Source organism: Buteo buteo, chromosome 3, assembly GCF_964188355.1.
Source record: "Buteo buteo chromosome 3, bButBut1.hap1.1, whole genome shotgun sequence".
Lineage (NCBI taxonomy): Eukaryota > Metazoa > Chordata > Aves > Accipitriformes > Accipitridae > Buteo > Buteo buteo.
In genome coordinates, this window is record NC_134173.1 from 68,548,951 (window position 1) to 68,569,089 (window position 20,139).

The window sequence follows — 20,139 nt, forward strand, 5'->3', positions numbered from 1 at the left end:
ACACGAAGTTGATGACATGAACAAGTTGAGATACCTGGTGAGCCACAATCACAACAGACTTCATTTCCGGGTAATCTCTGTATGTCATCAATAATGGCTTTTGTCAGATCCTCTAAACTGTTTTCCCCTGTGCTCTGCTCTCCACGGAATGCCATATTTAATGCTTCTTCTTTGCTGTTAGTCAATACTGATATCCATCTAGCACAAGATAAAGACCTTAATGAAGATCTGCATTTGCAAATACAAGTTAATCTATAAACTGTAGAAAGATTGTCAGGAACAAAATATTAGTGGGAATGTAAGGAAGGACTGTATTGTGGGAGAGACTGAGTGGGGGAAAAAGTCAGAGACAGGAAGGAAAGGTTTGAGAAAAGGTAAGTAAGAATGAGAAAAGACAAAAAGAAAAAGTCTTAATTCTAAAGTCCCTTTGGTAAACAATTTTAAAGCTAAAGCAGTACAGTTCTCAGGTTCCTCAAATAAGCAGAAGCTGTGGAAGAGAAAGGGTGCAATTAAGCTCCTGTAAATTTAACTGCTTTAAAAGTTGGTGCCCAAGATCTTCCTTAAGTCTCTCCCATTATTAAAGGAGAAAATTATAACCACTACTTTCTCCAATGTGCATCTCTCTCTCCATAGAGGAGACAGCAGGCACATTTTTGAATGTGTTGATGTCTAGTTGCCTTTCAAAATGCAGGTCTCAGTGCACTAATCAGACTCAGACTGTAATGTCCAAATTAATGAAAATTGCCATGGCAACAAATGGGGTAAAGAAGAGAAGATGGCAGGAGAGTAACGATATTGATAGCCAACATAAAATTTTTAAGAGCAACTGCTGACTGGAACAAATCAAGACTCTTTAATGATACTTCAGGCACCAGTTTCCCCTGCCTCCCCAACCACTCTGCAAGTTTTTGTTTACACAATAATGTTTTAATTAAAAACAAACAAAAAACCCCTCTCAGTCAGTGCTACCCTGCAGGCGGAAGTAAAGAGGGGAAAGCAGTTACGCTAAGGACCAGCACATTGCAGATGCAGTGTTGCCTAATTTAGAAAAAGAGCAAGTTAAAAAAAAAATCCTCCCAGGTACAGTGATTTTAGATGGTTTTAGATCTACTGCAACTAAAACCTAAAATATTTCCGCGTAAAAAATGTGTAAATTGGCAGTGTTCTTAATCCATCTCCTGTCTACAATATCCCAATTATCCGAAATCATCGATCTTATAAAATGTGCTAAAATGGCTATGGTCATCTAAACAAACTAAGCGAACTACATATTCAAATTCATGATTTCCCACTGAAATAATAATGCAGAGACAAACTTTAAAGGATTTCAGAGGGAAATTTATGTATATAATCTTGCAATACAGATTCAGAGCCTGAACAGGTATATGAGCACTGTGCATTATATACTTCATACACATATGTTTCTTAAATTTTTATGGGCAGAGAATAATCTGGGAACTTGTACTTATAAGAAAATGCATAAAAAATATTGAAAAAATCAACCTTAAAAATAAAAGAAATTGAAAATTTGAATAAAAATTTGCTCCATAGTTCACATGCTGAAAACAATATTTACATTAATCTCTCTCTCTCTCCAGTTATATGATAAAATACAAGAACCCACACTAGATGGCATTCTTCTGCAATTTTTCTGATGAAGTCCAATGTTATTTATAAAATAAGAAGCGGCAGTATCTTGCTTCTAATATTATAGTAATGTTTGGTTAAACACACAGAATGATCATTTAACTCAGACAGACAACATTTATTCTGACATTTGTTGACAATTTCTTTCAGGGTTACAATTTGATTAGTTTGTTAAAAAGGCAGAATTTGAATTAAACTCAACTATGCAGTAACAATTAAAAAATTATTAGATGCAATTAAAATAAACACAACATGACTGAGCCAGCTGTTAGTTTGATACAGATTTCCACATTGCGAGTTTCTAAACTGTAAGAGCAATAACTTATTTTGGTTACATTTCCTTAGCTAGAAGGAACCCAGTGTCCAAGGCTGCGTGTCATTGGTGTCATCTGTGAGACAGTCAAAGCAAGAAGCACCACAGCGTCAGCTCTTCCCAGTCATCAGCACAAGGCCCATTTAACACAAGCGTAACAACAGACACATTCCTAATGACTGGTGCTATTTATACAAGAAGCGCCCAGTTGGTCGCCAGGCCTTCCTGCCAGGCTCTACACTCAAAAATAAACAATTCAAATTGGTAAATACAGTACATTAATTCAATGTCAATAGTTTATAAAAACTGCCTTATGACTGCTGTTCTTCCTCTTTTTTCTTATCTGTACTAGTCTTTTTTTTTTCCTTCCCTTTTTTAAAAAATGTCTTTGCTTTATTTCTCAATACCACCAGTGTCAAGACAACAGTCAAAAAGCTGCTGGTAATACTTTCTAGTGTTCTTTCAAATAATTTAAAAATTACTCAAGTCTTACAGAATTGCTTTGTCTTCTATCTAATACAATAACACAGGTTGTCCAATCTTCTAATACTACTTCTTTTTCTGGATCTCAGCAGTTTCTTACGATCCTTTAAGGCATTTTGTTTGCTGGAGATTCCAAGTTTTGAAGAAACTCATGAGGCTACACAAAAATCTGGCATCATGGGTGACTTCTGGATCCAATGAAGGAAACAGAAGTATTCATTAATCTCAGATGGATCAGACTTTCACTCAGATTTCTCTTATTTTTCTTCAGTATTTCTAAGCCAATAAAAGTCATCTCATCCCCATGTGTTCTCCCCAAGAATAACAACCAGTCTAATAGGGTTTTTGGTTTGCAATAAAAAATTTATCTCTGTTTTTTTTCTGACAATCACTATTGCAACATCGATGTTTCCAGGTAAATGCATAAACAGAACAAGAATAGCATGTTTTTCAAGTATTCAGAAACAACTTTTTTGTACGGAAGAAGCAACAGATAGTATCAAGACCTTCCAACTCAGCCTTCCCAAAGTAAAAAAAAGACTGAAGACTGTTGCTAAACACTAGACTGAAGTTAGATGCGTGTTTCTTCATAGCGAAATTTCTGAATCTAGCTTTGTTTATAATCCAGGTGTTTCCTACAGAAATGAATATACTCTTGACCTTCAAAAAGAGGGTAAAAAAGAACTAAAAGGTTGTGTCTGGAGTATGTTTGGCCCTATCCACAATTATCAAAAAGTAGAAAGCATCTATTATTGTGTATGTTAAAAAAAAAAAAAATCTAGTTATTTTAGAGATCTGAGGTTATGTTTCTCATGATATACATATAATTAGATATACACACATGCACACATAGACACACTCCCCCCCCCCCCCCAGCACACACTGTACATTATCTACAAGAGAAACTAATAATCCACTGAGAATTTTGAAGGACAGTCAAGCAGCAATTAAAGGTCAACAGACAGCTGGCCGGATAAAAATCAAGAAATGCAGTGGACTAAAGGAAATGTTTGAGAGGAAGCAGTAATAAACCTATAACAGAATGTAGGCTTCAGCGATTTGTATTTTAAACCATCTGCTTTTTAAAATTATTTTTATAAGTTGTTTGAGGATCTATTTATGGAAGCAGTTTAAAATGATCACTAGGGATATGTATGCAAGGTCAGTTAAACTAAAGAAATGAATCTTGCTTTTTTCTCTATTTAGATGTGAGTCTGGAAGGAAAGCGATTTGGAAATCTGTTTATGCATTTATTTTTCAATTGGTGCACAAAGGAAAAAAGACAGAACAGAGGCAGCACTAAAACTCAGTGGACAAAATACAAGATAGAGAAGAAAGGGTCAAGAGAGGCACACATATACAAGTCAAGTGGAAATTGGAACAAGAGGATGACAACTCTAACCAAGGAGCTACATCACATAGTTCCTGCACAACACTTAAATCAAGAAGGTTGGAAGTTAAAGGGTGCTTTTTGAATGACACCTTAGATAATAAAGCTGTTTAGGACCTACTCAGTGGCTGCACAAGAAAAACAAAACATTTGGTTATATTGTAGTTTTTCATCAACACATTAACAGTCATTCTGGTTCATGAACTTCAATTAACTAAAGATATTGCAGAAATTTTCCTAAATAAAAAAAGAAAGTAAGTTTCCATATATACCATTACTTGGGTCACTTCAGTAACTTTCTGAGACAGAACACTTGTCTGAGTAACATTACAATACTTTTTTGTTGGTGGCCTACAGTGCCAATACAGGCAAAATACACTTAGCTTCTATTAGTTTGTCTGCATGTGTTCCAACACTTGGATGCAACTAATGTCTCTTTAGCTAAATGAGACTTCTGAAACTTGCAACAACATAAAAATACTACACTCCACTCTACATTGCACTGGTGCAGCCCCACCTTGAGTACAGTGTGCAGTGTTGGGCACCTCAGTGTAAGAAGGACATCAAACTATTAGAGTGTGTCCAGAGCAGGGCGACCAAGATGGTGAAAGGCCTCGAGGACAAGACTTATGAGGAGCAGCTGAGGTCACTTGGTTTGTTCATCTTGGAGAAGAGAAGGCTGAGGGGTGACCTCATCGCAGTCTGCAACTTCCCCAAGGGGGGCAGCGGAGGGGGACGTGCTGATCTCCTCTCTCTGGTGACCAGTGATAGGACACAGGGAAATGGAATGAAGCTGCATCAGGGGAAGTTCAGGTTGGACATTAGGAAAAGGTTTTTCACCAAGAGGGCAGTCGGCCACTGGAACAGGGTCCCCAGGGAAGTGGTCACGGCACCAAGCCTGGCAGAGTTCAAGGAGCATCTGGATGACACTCCCAGTCATATGGTTTAGTTTCAGGTAGTCCTGTGAGGAGCAGGGATTTGGACTCTATGATTGTGATGGATGCCTTCCAACTTGAGATATTCTATGATTCTATCATTCTGTATTCCAGTACAAGTCATTTTCTCAGTCACTGGACTAAAGTGATAAACCAGACTTCAGTGGTAAACAAATGGTAACTATGCTTCTAATGGGAAGCAAAAACAGCCTGGAGTTTCAAAAGAGTCCAACAGGCAGCCAGTTAAACTGAATTTACTGACCTGCCAATCAGAAGTATGTTACTAATGTATTCTCCCCCTACCTTGCTCATGCATTAAGACAAAAAAACCCCAAACCAAAACAAAACACACTTCACCTTTTAAACCAACAAATACAGTAAAAACTAATCTATGAAATATACACAAAAACTTATGACTCATTAAGTGCATTACTGATCAGAAATAAGAGTATTTTATCTTGACTGAGAAAATTACTGGAATAATTAAGTTCCAGAATGAATGCAGTAAGCATGACTAGCAAGTCAGCTTTGTGTTCTAAGAGTCAACATAAAGCTGTGGGAGATTCTGGAAGGAAATAGCTGCATGACAAAGAACTCTCCGGCCTTCTCATTTCACCCATGCCTTCCAACATTGAACTCTCAATCCCATTGCCTCCCAACACTACCAAACAACAGAAATACCCTACGAACATTCCCTGTACCTTTAAAATACACAGTCTTCCATTGGAATATGGACATGTCACAAAAGAGCACAACAGTCCTGAAGAATGAGGCAGCCTGGAAGGCTCAGGCTTGCTGCCCTCTTCACTAGTAGCTTTATTCCCAGAATTGTCAAGTGATGAGCATTAGATTGTAATGTTCTGCACAACACACATTTGATGACACCAAGAGCAATATTCAGGAGGAAAAAAGTGGTGCATGGTTCTTAGGACAAGAAGTAGTTTTGATGTAGCAGGAAGAAAGATTGTTTTAAAGGAAACATGCATTAATGAAGCGAGTTACTGGATTCTGAAATAGACACATCTCAGATATTCTTTGCTGTTTATTCTAGGCCTACAGTAGAAAAGATGCATTACCTGTAAATATTTTCTATGTGTTATATGGACATCTTTTATCTATTTATTATTTTAAATTTAAAGGAAAAGTAGGGTTCAGGAGGAAAAGAAGTAACTGCAGAAGAGGGCTGACACAGAAGACTTAAGAAATTTGAAATATTTCATTTGAATCCTAATAACCTGATCTACTATATCATGCCAAGCAACTGCACACAAACCCATGTGCTGGTAGGGTACACAATCTGTATGGGATTTTGGTTCATTGGGTTGTGTTTCTGTTATAATTTTACAAGGTTATCAAAGACCCCTGTAGCATGACACAAAATAGTTTTACATTGATAGATTCACAACAGTAGAAAAAACAGACAGTAGGCACTAATTCTGCATTAACTGAGAAAACTATTTCCACTGTTATGTGCAATTTTATACACCTCTATTGGCAAAATAAACTTGAAAAAATGTAAACATTCTTACGCTACGTATTCCTGTTCATCTTCTGCTTGAAAGTGGTATGTTCTGTTATCTGAAATAAATAAATACATATTTTCATTTGGCACATGATAAAATTTTAAAATATCAACATATTTGTTATGAAAACCTGTTTGGCAACTAAAGCCTTTAAGAGCAATTGCTCTTAACCAGAAACATTAATACTTTATTCATAGCTATGAAAAACAATTCTAAAAAAAACAGAGAAAGATGGAAATTTTGAATTTTGATTTACACCAAATGTACGTATTTCAAAAGTCTCATGTTTAGAAATATTAAAGAAAAATAAGCACATGAATCAAATTTTGCCCTTCTGAAGTCACATCTGAAACCCAAGTAGCAGAAAAGGGCAACATGACTTTGTTCCTATTACATACTTTTCCCTCCATTTGGGTTAAACTTCTTTTCACTAACCAAAGGATGAGATATGAACTGGGTATTATCCCTCACTGTAATTGTGACTGTCCTTGTAAATATAGAATGTTGAAATTGTTTGTTGTTTAATACTATATATGTAAAGACTGAAAACAGTAAGTTGACTCATCAACTTCAAAAGTGTTTTTAAAAATCAGGCTGGATACAAATACCTGCTATACAAGAACAAAATAGGAAGAAGGGAAATCACAGGAGCTTTAATGCTGAGAAGACAAGTCACTACCAATTTTAGACAAACAGAAGCATATTGTAAAAGGAGGATAAGAGAACAAGAGAAACTGGGTTCTTCTTGCCTTCCTCAACCCCACATACAGCACTCAAAAAGCAGAACAGACAATGAAGGAAAACCAAGATGAGGCCAAAAGTCTCTTCCATTTCCTAGTGGATATAGCTTACGCATGTTCCACTAAGCTGTTAAACAGCTCTCTGAACTTAGGTGAACAGCACATATGCTGCATTTCATGGTTGTCATAAACGAACAGTATTTATGTCACACATACACACAAAAAACGTTCTTCATTCATTCGTCCATTCAACTCATGTTCAAAACTAGAGAGATCTGAACACTCGTGAGGTGCTGCATGTTTCTGGAGACAAACCTGAATTTTGAACTGTAGCCTTATTTTTACTCAAACTATCTTGTAATGACATTTTTAGAAATCCCACATAATGCAAGATGGTACTAAAGTTGCTACATACGTGATATTAAATCAAAAGACTTCTTATCTTCAGCATTTGGCTTCACCTGGCAGGTCAATAAATTCAGTTTAGCTGGTTGCCTGTTGGACTAAAAAGAAGATTTATTTTACTTTAAAAATGTCTTGATTTACGATTAGGTTTTCTTTCTGGGGAGTGGGCACATATGATATTTACTTAAAGCATGGGCATGCATACATGTACACCCTCAAAACACTTGAGACTAGCATGACTTCGTCTGACTTGGTCTGTAAGAATGGACAGATTGCTAAATCTAAATGAAATTAAGTTAATTAAATTAAAAATTATTAAATTATTAATTAAATTTAAAATCTTCAAGACAATTCTTCCTGATTATTTGAAAGGGATTGAAGCAATTAAAGGAATAAACCTTAATTTAAAATATGCTAATACTGAATTTTTTTATTGTATTTCATAAACAGTGGTAAAACTATTATGCAATTTTTCCTTATAGCATGTCCATATTCCAATTTTCCACCCATTTTAAATGAATCAAAAATATAAACCTAAAACTTTAAAAGGGAAGTGGGAAGTTGGAGATCTGGAGTTTCAGAACTTGGAATAAATACAGTTACTAACATTCTCTGCTGTAACTAGGTTACTTAAGACATGATAACTAAATGTGTCTTCAAAGTATTTTGGGGCTATACAGGTTTAACAGAAACCATAGAGATACTGAGTTAAAGGTACTACAGGTGGCAGATACAAACTGAACATGAGATGTCAGTTATCAGTAAATACTTCCGAACTGAGCTTTGGAAATTGTTCATATTAGAAATTGTAAACTAAATATAAAAGTAATGCAAAACTAGCAAACAAAAAAAATCTCGAAGTGCATTTCCCACATTGTCAAATGTTTGTCAGAACAAGCTCATGAACACAGTATTTTTGACACTTAAGGAGCAACGATTCCTTGAAGTAGTAAATATGCAATTGGAGTCTCAGTTTTCAAAATTTAGTCTTGAACAGACTGTCACAATCTGAACTTCTCATCATTGAAAACAAGAAAATTACTTTCTTCTTGGCACTGCAACAGAAAAGAGCAAATGGACTGCTTTTACACAGCTACATACAAGAAAAGGAAATCTACAATCAATAGTGCAATTCCAAGAATTCTAAATTGCCAAGTCTTGAGCTTGGCAATACATGTTTGGTTTGTTTTTTTTTAAATAAAGGTGATAACTGAACCATTACTAACCTAGGTATAAATAATTTCACTAAATGAGTCTTCAAAGGAGGTGAGGATATCTTCCTAGCCATTAAAAAACCCAACACTCCAGCACAAAATGTAGTAACTTCCCTTTAACTTAAGGTAGGTAGTTAACTTTAGACCCTGATACTCATGGCCACCATTGGAATTTAGGGCAAAGGGGGAAAAAGGCTGATGAAATGGGACCATCTCCTTTAACAAGAGTAACAGAAATTACTCATTTGCAACAAGTTTGTGTCATACTGCCGCAAGACAATTTTAGGACTGCCTCCACCATGATAATGTTGTTGCTTCCACATGATTTAGGATTCCTAGGAAGATACTTCAGATATATGCCCAATTCCCAGAACTCATTATGATCAAAACTTCCCAAAATTTCACACTTTTAGTTGAAAGCACTCAAAATGTTAACACATTTACTCATCTGTCAGACTCTATCAATAACATCTAACATCAAACACTTCCAAGTTTCCAAATTATGTGCTTCACAGATATACCATAACAATCCTTCTGAGCAAAACCAGTTGAAGTATTAATTGAAAATTCTGTTCAATATATTTGCCGTTTTCTTATCAAACTTTTGATTTAATACTTAGATGTATTTATCAACTACCATAAGCTATAGCAGTGGGAAAAAAAAATAAGAAAAATTTTAGAAGGCTAAAGAAGAGTTCACTTACTTCATACAGTCCACAGGAAGTTTTGAAATTAATTCCAAACTAGCCTTTATTCTCATTTTCTCACTCTGATTAGTTGAACAATTTTATTTTTTTTACAAAATGAATGTGTAGGCATTAAAATGTTTTAAATAGTTAACAACCTATGTGGGAATAAAACATCTGTAATACAGACATCTATGTATGAGCTAAGTACTGGTCTTCCAGTACAGTCAACAGCCAGAATTGAGTTTATAACAAGACATCTGACCAAACCTACCCAGACTCCTTTGACTACATTGACCAGCTCTCCAGTGGCAAAGAGAGGAGTCTACACGATCTTGCTCTGATGCAGACAGCTACACCGTAGATGCTTCATTTTATTCAGATTAATAAAACATCAAGGGCAGCAAGAAAAGCTTCTATAGGTATGTCAGTGATAAAAGGAAGACTAGGGAAAATGCAGGCCCTCTCCAGAAGGAAACAGGAGGCCTGGTTACCTGGGACATGGAGAAGGCTGAGGTACTCGATGACTTTTTTTGCCTCAGTCTTCACCTGCAAGTGCTTTGGCCACACCACCCAAGTCACAGAAGGCAAAGGCAGGGACTGGGAGAATGAAGAACCACCCACTGTAGGAGAAGATGAGGTCTGAGACCATCTAAGGAACCTGAAGATGCACAAGTCCATGGGACCCAATGAGATGCTTCTGTGGGTCCTGAGGAACTGGCAGGTGAAGTGACTAAGCCACTATCCATCATATTTGAGAAGTTGTGGCAGTCTGGCAAAGTTCCCACTGACTGGAAAGGGGAAACATAACCCCAATTTTTAAGAAGGGAGAAAAGGAAGACCCGGGGAACTACAGGCCAGTCTCACTTCTGTGGCCTGCAATATCATGGAGCAGATCCTCCTGGAAACTATGCTAAGGCACATGGAAAATAAGGAGGTGATTGGTGACAGCCAACGTGGCTTCGCTAAGGGCAAATTGTGCCTGAAAAATTTGGTGGCCTTCTACAACAGGATTACAGCTTTGCTGGATAAGGAAAGAGTAACAGATGTCATCTACCTGGACCTGCACAAAGCATTTGGCACTGTTCCACGCAACATCCTTGTCTCTAAATTGGAGAGACATGGATGGGATGGATGGACCACTCAGTGGATACGGAATTGGCTGGATGGTCACACTCAGATTTGCGGTCAGCAGCTTGATGTCCAAATGGAAACCAGTGACAAGTGGTGTTCCTCAGGGGTTGGTATTGGGACCAGCGCTGTTTAACATCTGTCAGTGACATGGGCAGTGGGATTGAGTGCACCCTCAGCAAGTTCACCGACAACACCAAGCTCTGTAGTGCAGTCAACACGCTTAAGGGAAGGGATGCCATCTAGAGGGACCTTGACAGGCTTGAGACGTGGGCCCATGTGAACCCCATGAAATTCAACAAGGCCAAGTGCAAGGTCCTGCACATGGGTCGGGGCAATGCCAAGCACAGTTACAGGCTGGGCAATGAGTGGATTGAGAGCAGCCCTGTGGAGAAGGACTTGGGGGTATTAGTGGATAAAAAAGTGAGTATGAGCCAGCAACATGTGCTTGCAGTCCAGAAAGCCAACCGTATCCTGGTCTGCATCAAAAGAAGTGTGGCCAGCAGGTCGAGGGAGGTGATTCTGCCCCTCTAGTCTGCTCTCGTAAGACCCCACCTGAAGTACTGCATCCAGCTCTGGGGCCCCCAACGTAAGGAAGACATGGACCTGCTCAAGTGGGTCCAGAGGAGGGCCATAAAGATGATCAGGGGCTGGAGCACCTCCTCTATGAGGAAAGCCTGAGGGAGTTGGGATTGCTCAGCTTGGAGAAGAGAAGGCTCTGGGGAGACCTTACAGCAACCTTCCAGCACCTAAAGGGAGCCTACGTGAAAGATGAGGAGGGACTTTTTATCAGGGAGTGTAGCGATAGGAGAAGGGGTAATGGTTTTAAACTGAAAGAAAGAGGGTAGATTTAGATTAGATGTGAGGAAGAAATTCTTTGCTGAGGGTGCTGAGACACTGGAACTGGTTGCCCAGAGAAGTTGTGGATGCCCCCTCTCTGGAAGTGTTCAAGGCCAGGCTGGATGGGGCTTTGAGCAGCCTGGTCTAGTGGAAGGTGTCCCTGCCCATGGCAGGGGGTTGGAACTAGATGATCTTTAAGGTCTCTTCCAAACCAAACCATTCTATGATTCTATGTAAGAACAGCTGTACTGCTCCATTTAACCTGAAGCACTGTTCCCACTAGTGGTCAGCAGCAGACAATCAGGAAAAATTTTAACAGAGCAAGTGTAAGAATACTTTTGCAAGTCAGTCTCCAACTTCTGGTAATCCACAGAACTTCAACAGTCAAAACCAGAATTGGTATCTTTTTTGTAATAGCAGATTAACACCAACAGATTCACCAGGAAAGGATAATGTTAATTTATTATTTTAATAAAAAGGTATAAAAATAACTTACCGTTGCATGTGATATAGTAAGAATTCCATTTTTAACAGTGCACTTTCTTCTTTGCCATACTTTCCTTAACCTGCATAAGAACATCAACAACAAAAATTCAGTAACTAGACACATTTTGAAAACACATGTTAATCACATTAACATTTTGAGAAGAGTAGCCTTGAGAAACAAACAGGTACAGTAAAAATTTTACTAAATGCCTCACCAAAAGTAACTTGGAAATTTATGACAGGTCTTAATCACCTTTTAGAGACTTATAAAGACAACAGCTTTCTTTTTAATATGACCTTTTTTTTTTTTTTTTTACAATTGCTTGTCATGCTTTATATATATTTATACTATATTAAATTCAGATCTGTGTTCAGATTTGAACTGTGAAATTCTTGAGTACTTGTGGCACATGCATTACGAGAATGTGCCTTAAGCACCCACAGTAAAAAACAATAAATATCAGTGCATGGACATAGTAATGATTCTCACTATGTACTATGCACTCCAAGAACATACCCATCACTCTTCTTTAAAAGATAACCTTTCTTCTCACTGCCATATTCCTTATTCCCCTGAAGCTGATGCATACTATATCCTCCTTGCCTGCTCTGTGAATCCTAAAAAAGGGAAAAACACCATTAACGTTTCCTGATGTGAACAGCAAGTTTTCTTAACCTTTAAGCCTATTCTATTTCTCTTCTCTACCACAATTTCACAAATTAATAAAGATTAAAAAAAGAGAAAACTCCTAATGCATGTTTTACGTCCATAGGAGAGCTTGCTTTTACGTCATGTGACCTTGAACTAACTGCATGTTCCAAGATTACACATTTGAAGTATAGTATGGATGCAAATATGCATCTCAAAACAATGACTTTTTAAAATACAGAAATTTAATATTGCATAATCTTATAATCAAAGAGTAAAAGGCTAAGATAAAATTTCAAGAAGAAAGCAACAGAATGTAGCATGCATATATACAGAAAAACATACATAAACAAAAAAAACCAAATGCTAATAATTACTATTTTTTTATCCAATTAAAAATATGTATATAATTCATGAGTTTTAGTGAATGAAGTCAACTGAAATAACTTTTGGCCTGATCTAGTGAAACAATTAAGTGAAATGGATTAACTTGTTATAAGCACAGCAGAAAAAAAAAATCCCCAAAAGTTCATTAAAACATTGACTTACTCTCCTAGACTTCGATCACGAAAGGCAAAAGCAATAGAGGAAAGAGAAAGCAAATAATTTAAAACAAGAATTATTATTTTATTTTAAAAACATGTTCCTTGAACATAAAATTTTATAGCCCCCATATCTAGTATAATAACTTTTCCCCTTCCTAACAACAGTACTAGAAAGAAGGCAAGAATTACTTTTTTAGGCACACTGGTGCTTTTTCTCATCAAGTAACAAAACATCATTAACAAAATTCTGTGCAACCCCACGTATATGACATTGGCTTCAGAAAGCAACTAAGATGACTACAGGATCAAAATTTACTAAATGTCTTCCAGTCTTTATTGCATTTAAATTGTCTAAAATGATAGCTATATTGTATCCTCCACCAAACTGGAGCTAATTCTGAATTTCCATTGAAAAAAGATCAGGCCCAAAGTTAACTTTCAATTTTTGCAAATCTATATAAAAAGCTATAATTAAGGACACATTGATACAGTTTTAAATGTAGCTGTGAAACAATTGCCTGCAAAACACCTTACAAAATCCCACAAAAAGTCAAAAGAATGGGAAGTTCAATTACTCCCTTGGCAAAAACCTTTTCTCTTTCAAAGCAGAGTTTCTTAAAATTACTATAACCAATATATATTGAAGATTACTCCCTCCTATTTTATTCAGGGTCCTTACAACTGTTTCTCATTTTGTAACAAATTTGCCATAGGTGTTTAGAGAGAAGTGTTTTGGTAAAACTGGCAGTTGTGGTTGGAAGCAGCATGAAGGCTGCTACATGCAATGTGCTGTCAGCAGTGTTTACACCATCACAGTAAGCGGCTCATTTGTTATAAGTAAATTTCAAACCCCCATTGGAATTAGGGTCCATTTGGTATTAGCATAGGAAAGAACGTAGTGAGATACAATTCCTGTTCCGAAGAGCATATCAAATGGAGATTTGGGGAAATAAAACAAAATGTAAAGAAATAGTTAACAAAACAGACACAAAACATGATTCTGAAGACTAGCTATATTCTACTTAAAGTGATTAAGTTACATTTGTACCAATAATTCATATACAAAAATATAGAGAACGGAAGCCTGTATTAAAGGCCTGGTTTCCTTTAAAATTTAAGCTCCTTAACATATAAGCATTTTTCAACAAACAAAATAAATACTTTACACAATTAAAATTACACTAGTGTCCCTTAAAATATTTTCCCTAAAGCTTTAAACCATAGTCATTTTACAAAATCAGATAATTCTTGTGCAAAGTAATAGAAACTGCCATAACTTGATATCAAGACAGTACCATAGTGGCAACAAGAGACATTGCATATAACAGAGCCACAGTAAATTGTACTTTCTGTAGCGAAGCTACAGCACTAGCACTTCTGCACAACCCAGGATTCAAAGATTGTCAAGATGTGCTTTTCCAAGAACCAGGTAATTGCAAAGATTACATTAACAGCTTTTTCACCAATGAAAGGACAGGTATGCTAGCAAAATGTGTAAGAGCATTACAAGTTGTCCATAATGCTAAATAAACACCTTGAATACATGCAACAGTAAAACAAGAGTTGCATTATGAGACCTTGAAAGTGTACAGAACAAGGTTAGCTCATTTAGTAAATTAGTGGTTTTTTCCTGAATGAAAGTATGGGTGCTGAAGAGTAGTTTGTCCACACATAGTGTTTTAAATTCAAGAAGATCCTAAATGCTTTGATGGATCAACAGCCACGCAGGAATCTCTTTTGTCATCTGTGGCAGCAAGTCAGTCTGAGATGGGTAGGAAGCCTCACTCATCTAATGACAACCTCAAAGAGGTTAAAGGTGGCAGAATTTACAATTTGGATAGGAATCACTAGTTTCAACTTCCTTCTCTTGCACAAAGGGTCAAAGAAACTTCAAACTACACACAACCAGAGCACCAATTTTATTATTTCAAACTGTTTCCCTGCCAAAGCAATTTTTGGTAAGAGTACTTCTAAATTTTTACAAATCACCAGAGAAAATCCCGTTCATTTCATGTTCATTATTTCCATTAATCCATAAATTTTCCAGCAGTGACATTCTAATGCACTAATATAAGGGGGAAAATGTATTCTTAACCTCAGTCAACCAGGCCATTTGTCACAGCAATAAAGCCCAGCTTTACATACTTGAAGATTCAGATATACACAGTGATGGAGAGCTGACTGCTGTAACTGAGGCTGTGTTTCTTCAAGTTTCATTGTCACTTAACTAACGAGTAATGAATGCTGGCATGCTATTTCAGGATTAAAACACTGAATACCTAAATAACAAAGACATTGTTTTATCAAGCTCCTCAGTATCTGCCAGCATCATTACACTCTGACTCATGGAATGTAGCAGAATCACATGAGTGAAAGTCCTCACGTTGACTTTGAAAGAGACACTTGAACATCAATGTGATCAAATGGTTATTTTATCCAAAATAGTGGATTATTTTATTACAGCAGATCTCTCTCTCCCATGATTTCCCTGGATATCTGAGAATCACAATATTGCTTCCTTTTTCTTCTAAGACACAACTTCAATTCTCTTCAAGCCAAACATTTTATTTTTATATTTATCATATAACCTTTTATACAGATATCATACATGCACACACAGTTTTTTTCAAGTCCTAGGATTTGTCTACACTATAATGAAAGTCAGAAAAGTTGCATAGTTTATTTTGCTGATGCCTGTGAAGCTACTTTATTACAAAATGTATCTAAGTTTCAGAATTTGATTTATTTATTTTTTATATTTTAAATGAGGTTACTTTCCACTGAAGCAGAGTAATTTTTACTACAGATCCAGGAAAAAACAAAAAAACAAACACTGTATTTCATTCAGTTATTCTACCTCATAATACTCTGTGAGCAACTTTTGAAACTTGACTTGTACTGTATGCAGCCATGTATATACAATACACAGCATCAAAGAACAACCTGTTTGTCCTACTTTATTTCCAAGATCTGGCTGATTACCAAGTAGCTTGAACTTAACAGAATACACAGCAGCCAGGAGAGAAAGAGGTATTTTTCTTTGCTTCCCAGATAATCAGCTTGTGGAAGAAAAAGGTACCTGAGGAGAGAGCAGGTCTTGTTCCTCTGTGTGTTGGGAATCAATCCATAAAACACTTTAGAATTTAAAAGTTACTTCCAAACAGCTCTTGAAATCTAATATTCTCTGTTCAACTTTTGGGGGTGAGGATGGAGAATGAGCATGAGTTACCTTCACAGTGATTTAGATACTAGGAAGATTACAGATGCAACATGTTTATGGGAAGCTCTGTAAGTATTATGGAAGATATCTAGCAGGTCCATGTGCACACTGGGGATAGAAGGAAAAACAAATACCAAACAGAGCACTGGAAAAGACTGTAGAGCATGAGGTAAAGGAAAACTGAGTACTAGAAAGCTGACAGGTCTTACAATAAATTGGGATCTATTCAAAGGTGCTCTGTAGTGCTCCTGTCATCATTTGTGACATAGAAATTCTAAAAACCATGCATAGTGTGTTGTAAGGTTGTGTTGTCCTTCAGAACGATGGGATTAAAGATGCCTTCTAGCCATAATGTACATTACATTACAAAAGCACACATAGGCAAGTATTCAAAAGAAAAAAACAACCACCACCACACTGTAAGGAATGACTCATCAATCATTCCTTACTAATTGTGATTCCACCTGAAATAATTTACTAACTTCAAGCCATTTATCTACACACAGTAGCTATAAGCACAATGTGCTACCTACAAAATTACATGAAAGCCCATAAAAATACTTACTTGCCCCAGTTACTAAAGTCCTATTTTTGAAGTAGTTCCAAAAGAATTCCAGGAAAGTAAACATCAGTAAGCTTCACAGCACACACAGAAGACTAATGAAAACTACTTTTAAGAGTACATTTAGTATTATATATACTGAAAAAAATCAGTGCAGCTTTTGTACAGAAAGGTTATGTCTCAAAAATCTCCTGGAGTTCTCCGAAGAAATCGGTAACTAGATACACATGAGAAATCAGACTGATACAGCGTACCTGGACTTTCAATGGGCACTTAAGTGTTTCTTGTGAAAGAGAAAGAATTACATTGCTCCTGGACCAGAGGAAAAGTCCTCAAATGAGCTAACAAGTTAAAAGCAGGAAACAAACAAATGAGTTTCACAGAAAGCTGTGCCAGCACATGTGGTATCTAACACTAGAACAGTCTGGAAAAGGGTGAACAGTAAACTGTCAAAGTTTGCTGAATGGTATTAAATTATTCAGGATACCCAAGAAAGGCTGACTGAAGAATTTCTCAAGGACCTCACAGTAGTGAGTAACCTGACAATAAATGACAGGTGAAGATCAGCATAAACAAATGCAAAGTGATGCAGGGACGGGAAATAAGATACTGTGAGTTGACTATTAAGATTCAGAAACAGAATGATATGGTTATAGCTTTACAGCTGCTTAAATGTTACACACCACCTTCTCTGCACTAAGCACTGGTCAAAAAGCAAGTCAATGTTAGGACTTGGATGAAAAAAAAAGATCAGAAATGATCTAGTGATGCTATCATAAATTCACAAGTACTCCCATCTTGAGTAGGGTATGCAGATCTAAAAGTTCAAAACAAAAGGAAAAAGATTTTTCCACACAACACATAGTGATGGTGGGAAAGACACGGCTATAACAGAAGCTGATAGTTTACACTGCTTCAAAAGCAACTGCACAAATTCAAAGAAAGGAAATCCATAGGATGGTGGAGAGACTGTGAGGAAAGTCAAACTACTAATGGGAGGGTATTCTGGGGAAGTATCAGTGTTTATTGCCCTGCATTATACTCTAAGCATCCACGATTGATCACTGTTGGAAACTTGGCTGACTCGGTACCTCTGCTTCTAAGTTATATTCTTATGTATATTTGATAATAGCAATACTGCCCAATCATATATATATATATATATATATGAACATGTATATGCAGCAGAATGGCATGTCTAAGGTTTAATTATAATAATAATTCATTTTTAATAATAAATATTTAATAATCTGAGTCGACACCTAGCAAATACTAATGTTTTATTTACCTAAGAGAAAACTGAACAGAGAGTAAGTGAGCTTTTCCTAAAGGAAAGCCACTCCCTCTCCTCCACTCACCCACCCCACCACACTCAGCTTCACCACAGAATGTTCAGTATTTCTGACTCTCAGGCACTACAATTTGGAAAAAGTCACAATATTATCTCAGGTAAAAGCTGTTTTATATATTATGTCCTATCTCCTAGTTCAAGGAGTATTCCAGAACATTTACAATAGACATTGCATGTTGCACCTTCATTTCTGATACCAGTGCAATTGATGATGTATTTTTCTTTTTAACTGCCCTGTCTCAGCCTCTGCTATCTGATTAACATACCTATTTTCTTCCTTATCATATAGTATTAACAAAAGGGGTTTGGGAAGGAGAACATCATCACAAAATCCATGTGAGTTAGCAGACGAATAGTAATATGGAAACCATACATAAAGGCAAGCCTCCAGTTCTTGTTCTGGCTTATTCAGGAACACCTAGGTCAGGAAAATCCTGAACACAATCTGGCTGGAGGATGGCAGGACATAAGAAAGAAGTGTGCATCCCATCCCTTTATATTTTTTCCTGAACACTCATTCTGTATCATTGTCAAGGACAGGATACTGGGCTAGATGAAGAATTTATCTGATCCATTACAACTGTTCTTACAGTACATTAAAAAAGTACATTAAAAAAAACAAAATTACACAAAAAAGGAATAATTTCTTTTCATATATAAAACAGAAACAGAAAATTAATCTAAAACTATTTTTTATTGATACATAGTTGAACATTCTAAATATTAGTTTTGTCATAATGTTCAAAGTCCAATTCTTCTGAACCAGTAACTACACAAATTGAACATCAATTAAACCACCTTCTGAAAACAGAATTCATAAATTGATATGATCTCTGAGAATAACATGTCTAAATTATTTACCTCCTTCTGATCAAGCTGCAGAGAAGATTTTATCAAATCACGAAGGGCAGTAAGTTGTTTCTTTTCTTCATCTTGTGTCTGCTTTATCTATGGAAAGACATTGCCATTATATGGTTTCTGGATGCAACATTAATTTTAATTTTTTATGCATTCCAATATACCATTTTAGATGTCCTGAACAACCAGCTCAACTATTCTGCGTTTCTGTAATATTTGAGTTTATTTTCATGAACTAGTCCATTCTCATGTATTCACCTTCTATGCACATATTAGTTGAAAAGCAAGCCAAAATGAAAGTACAACTCTGCATGCTCTGTTCTGTTACGCTTTAAAGGTTCATTGTATCTAAGGCAACTAAAATAGTCTCTGAAATAATAATTAAATAACTCCAATAAGCTTGTCAGATGATTTAAGGAATGAAAATACAGTTTAATTTAGCCACAAACTACAATATTAAATAGGATTATTGTAATTCTGATTATAGAATACAGAAGAACTTGGGTGACAAGTGGGCTTTGATTCCACATTATTACTTGCCTTCAATGAACATCACAAGTTAATTCATTTAAAAACTGTGGTGCTATCATCAAGCAGTTTGGTTTTGAAAAACGAAAGTGGTAGCTAAAATTGGTGCTAATAATGTAATCTAATTCAAAGATTCCCACTTTAAATTAGTTTTATTTTAATGCAACATTAAATTAGTAGTAGAATGAAAGCTACTTTTCCTAATAACTGTAAAACAGAATACAAAGTTTAAAATAGCCAAGATTTTTTTCCTCTGTCTAGCTAATTCAAAGTTTCAAAGAACACACTTTTCACTTATAAGATAGAAATAAAATATACACCTTTGTAGTCATACCTAAAATGTATTCATATAAAAAAATAATTCCATTTTCAGACATTAAACTACTTATAAGTAAACTTACATTATATAAGTCAGCAGCCAACTTTTCTATATATTGTTTAAGTTTATCAGCTGTTTTCAAGCCATCTTGGAAGAAACTATAATGAAAAACACCTGTGATTTACCAGGAATACATATAATTCATAACACAAAGTAGATTGTCTTGTGGAGAAAAACAGCAAAACCAATATCCAGCTCTTCCCATGTTCCGAAACACAAAACAAACAAACGAAAAAAAAAAAACACCGCCAAAA

At 36.2% G+C, this 20,139-nt stretch overlaps 1 protein-coding gene across 3 annotated transcripts in view; it reads right to left on the reverse strand.

The window, feature by feature from the left end:
- The window catches only part of ASAP1 (ArfGAP with SH3 domain, ankyrin repeat and PH domain 1), a 161,796-nt gene that overhangs the window by 41,323 nt on the left and 100,334 nt on the right, over window positions 1-20,139 (reverse strand). For all 3 annotated transcript variants that reach the window (XM_075023963.1, XM_075023964.1, XM_075023965.1), the window contains 7 exons: window positions 19,908-19,983; window positions 18,982-19,068; window positions 12,311-12,411; window positions 11,804-11,873; window positions 7,447-7,534; window positions 6,298-6,346; window positions 35-198 (listed from right to left, as the gene is read on the reverse strand). In XM_075023963.1, coding sequence (XP_074880064.1) covers window positions 35-198; window positions 6,298-6,346; window positions 7,447-7,534; window positions 11,804-11,873; window positions 12,311-12,411; window positions 18,982-19,068; window positions 19,908-19,983 — 635 coding nt within the window. The remainder of the gene's footprint in view (window positions 1-34; window positions 199-6,297; window positions 6,347-7,446; window positions 7,535-11,803; window positions 11,874-12,310; window positions 12,412-18,981; window positions 19,069-19,907; window positions 19,984-20,139) is intronic.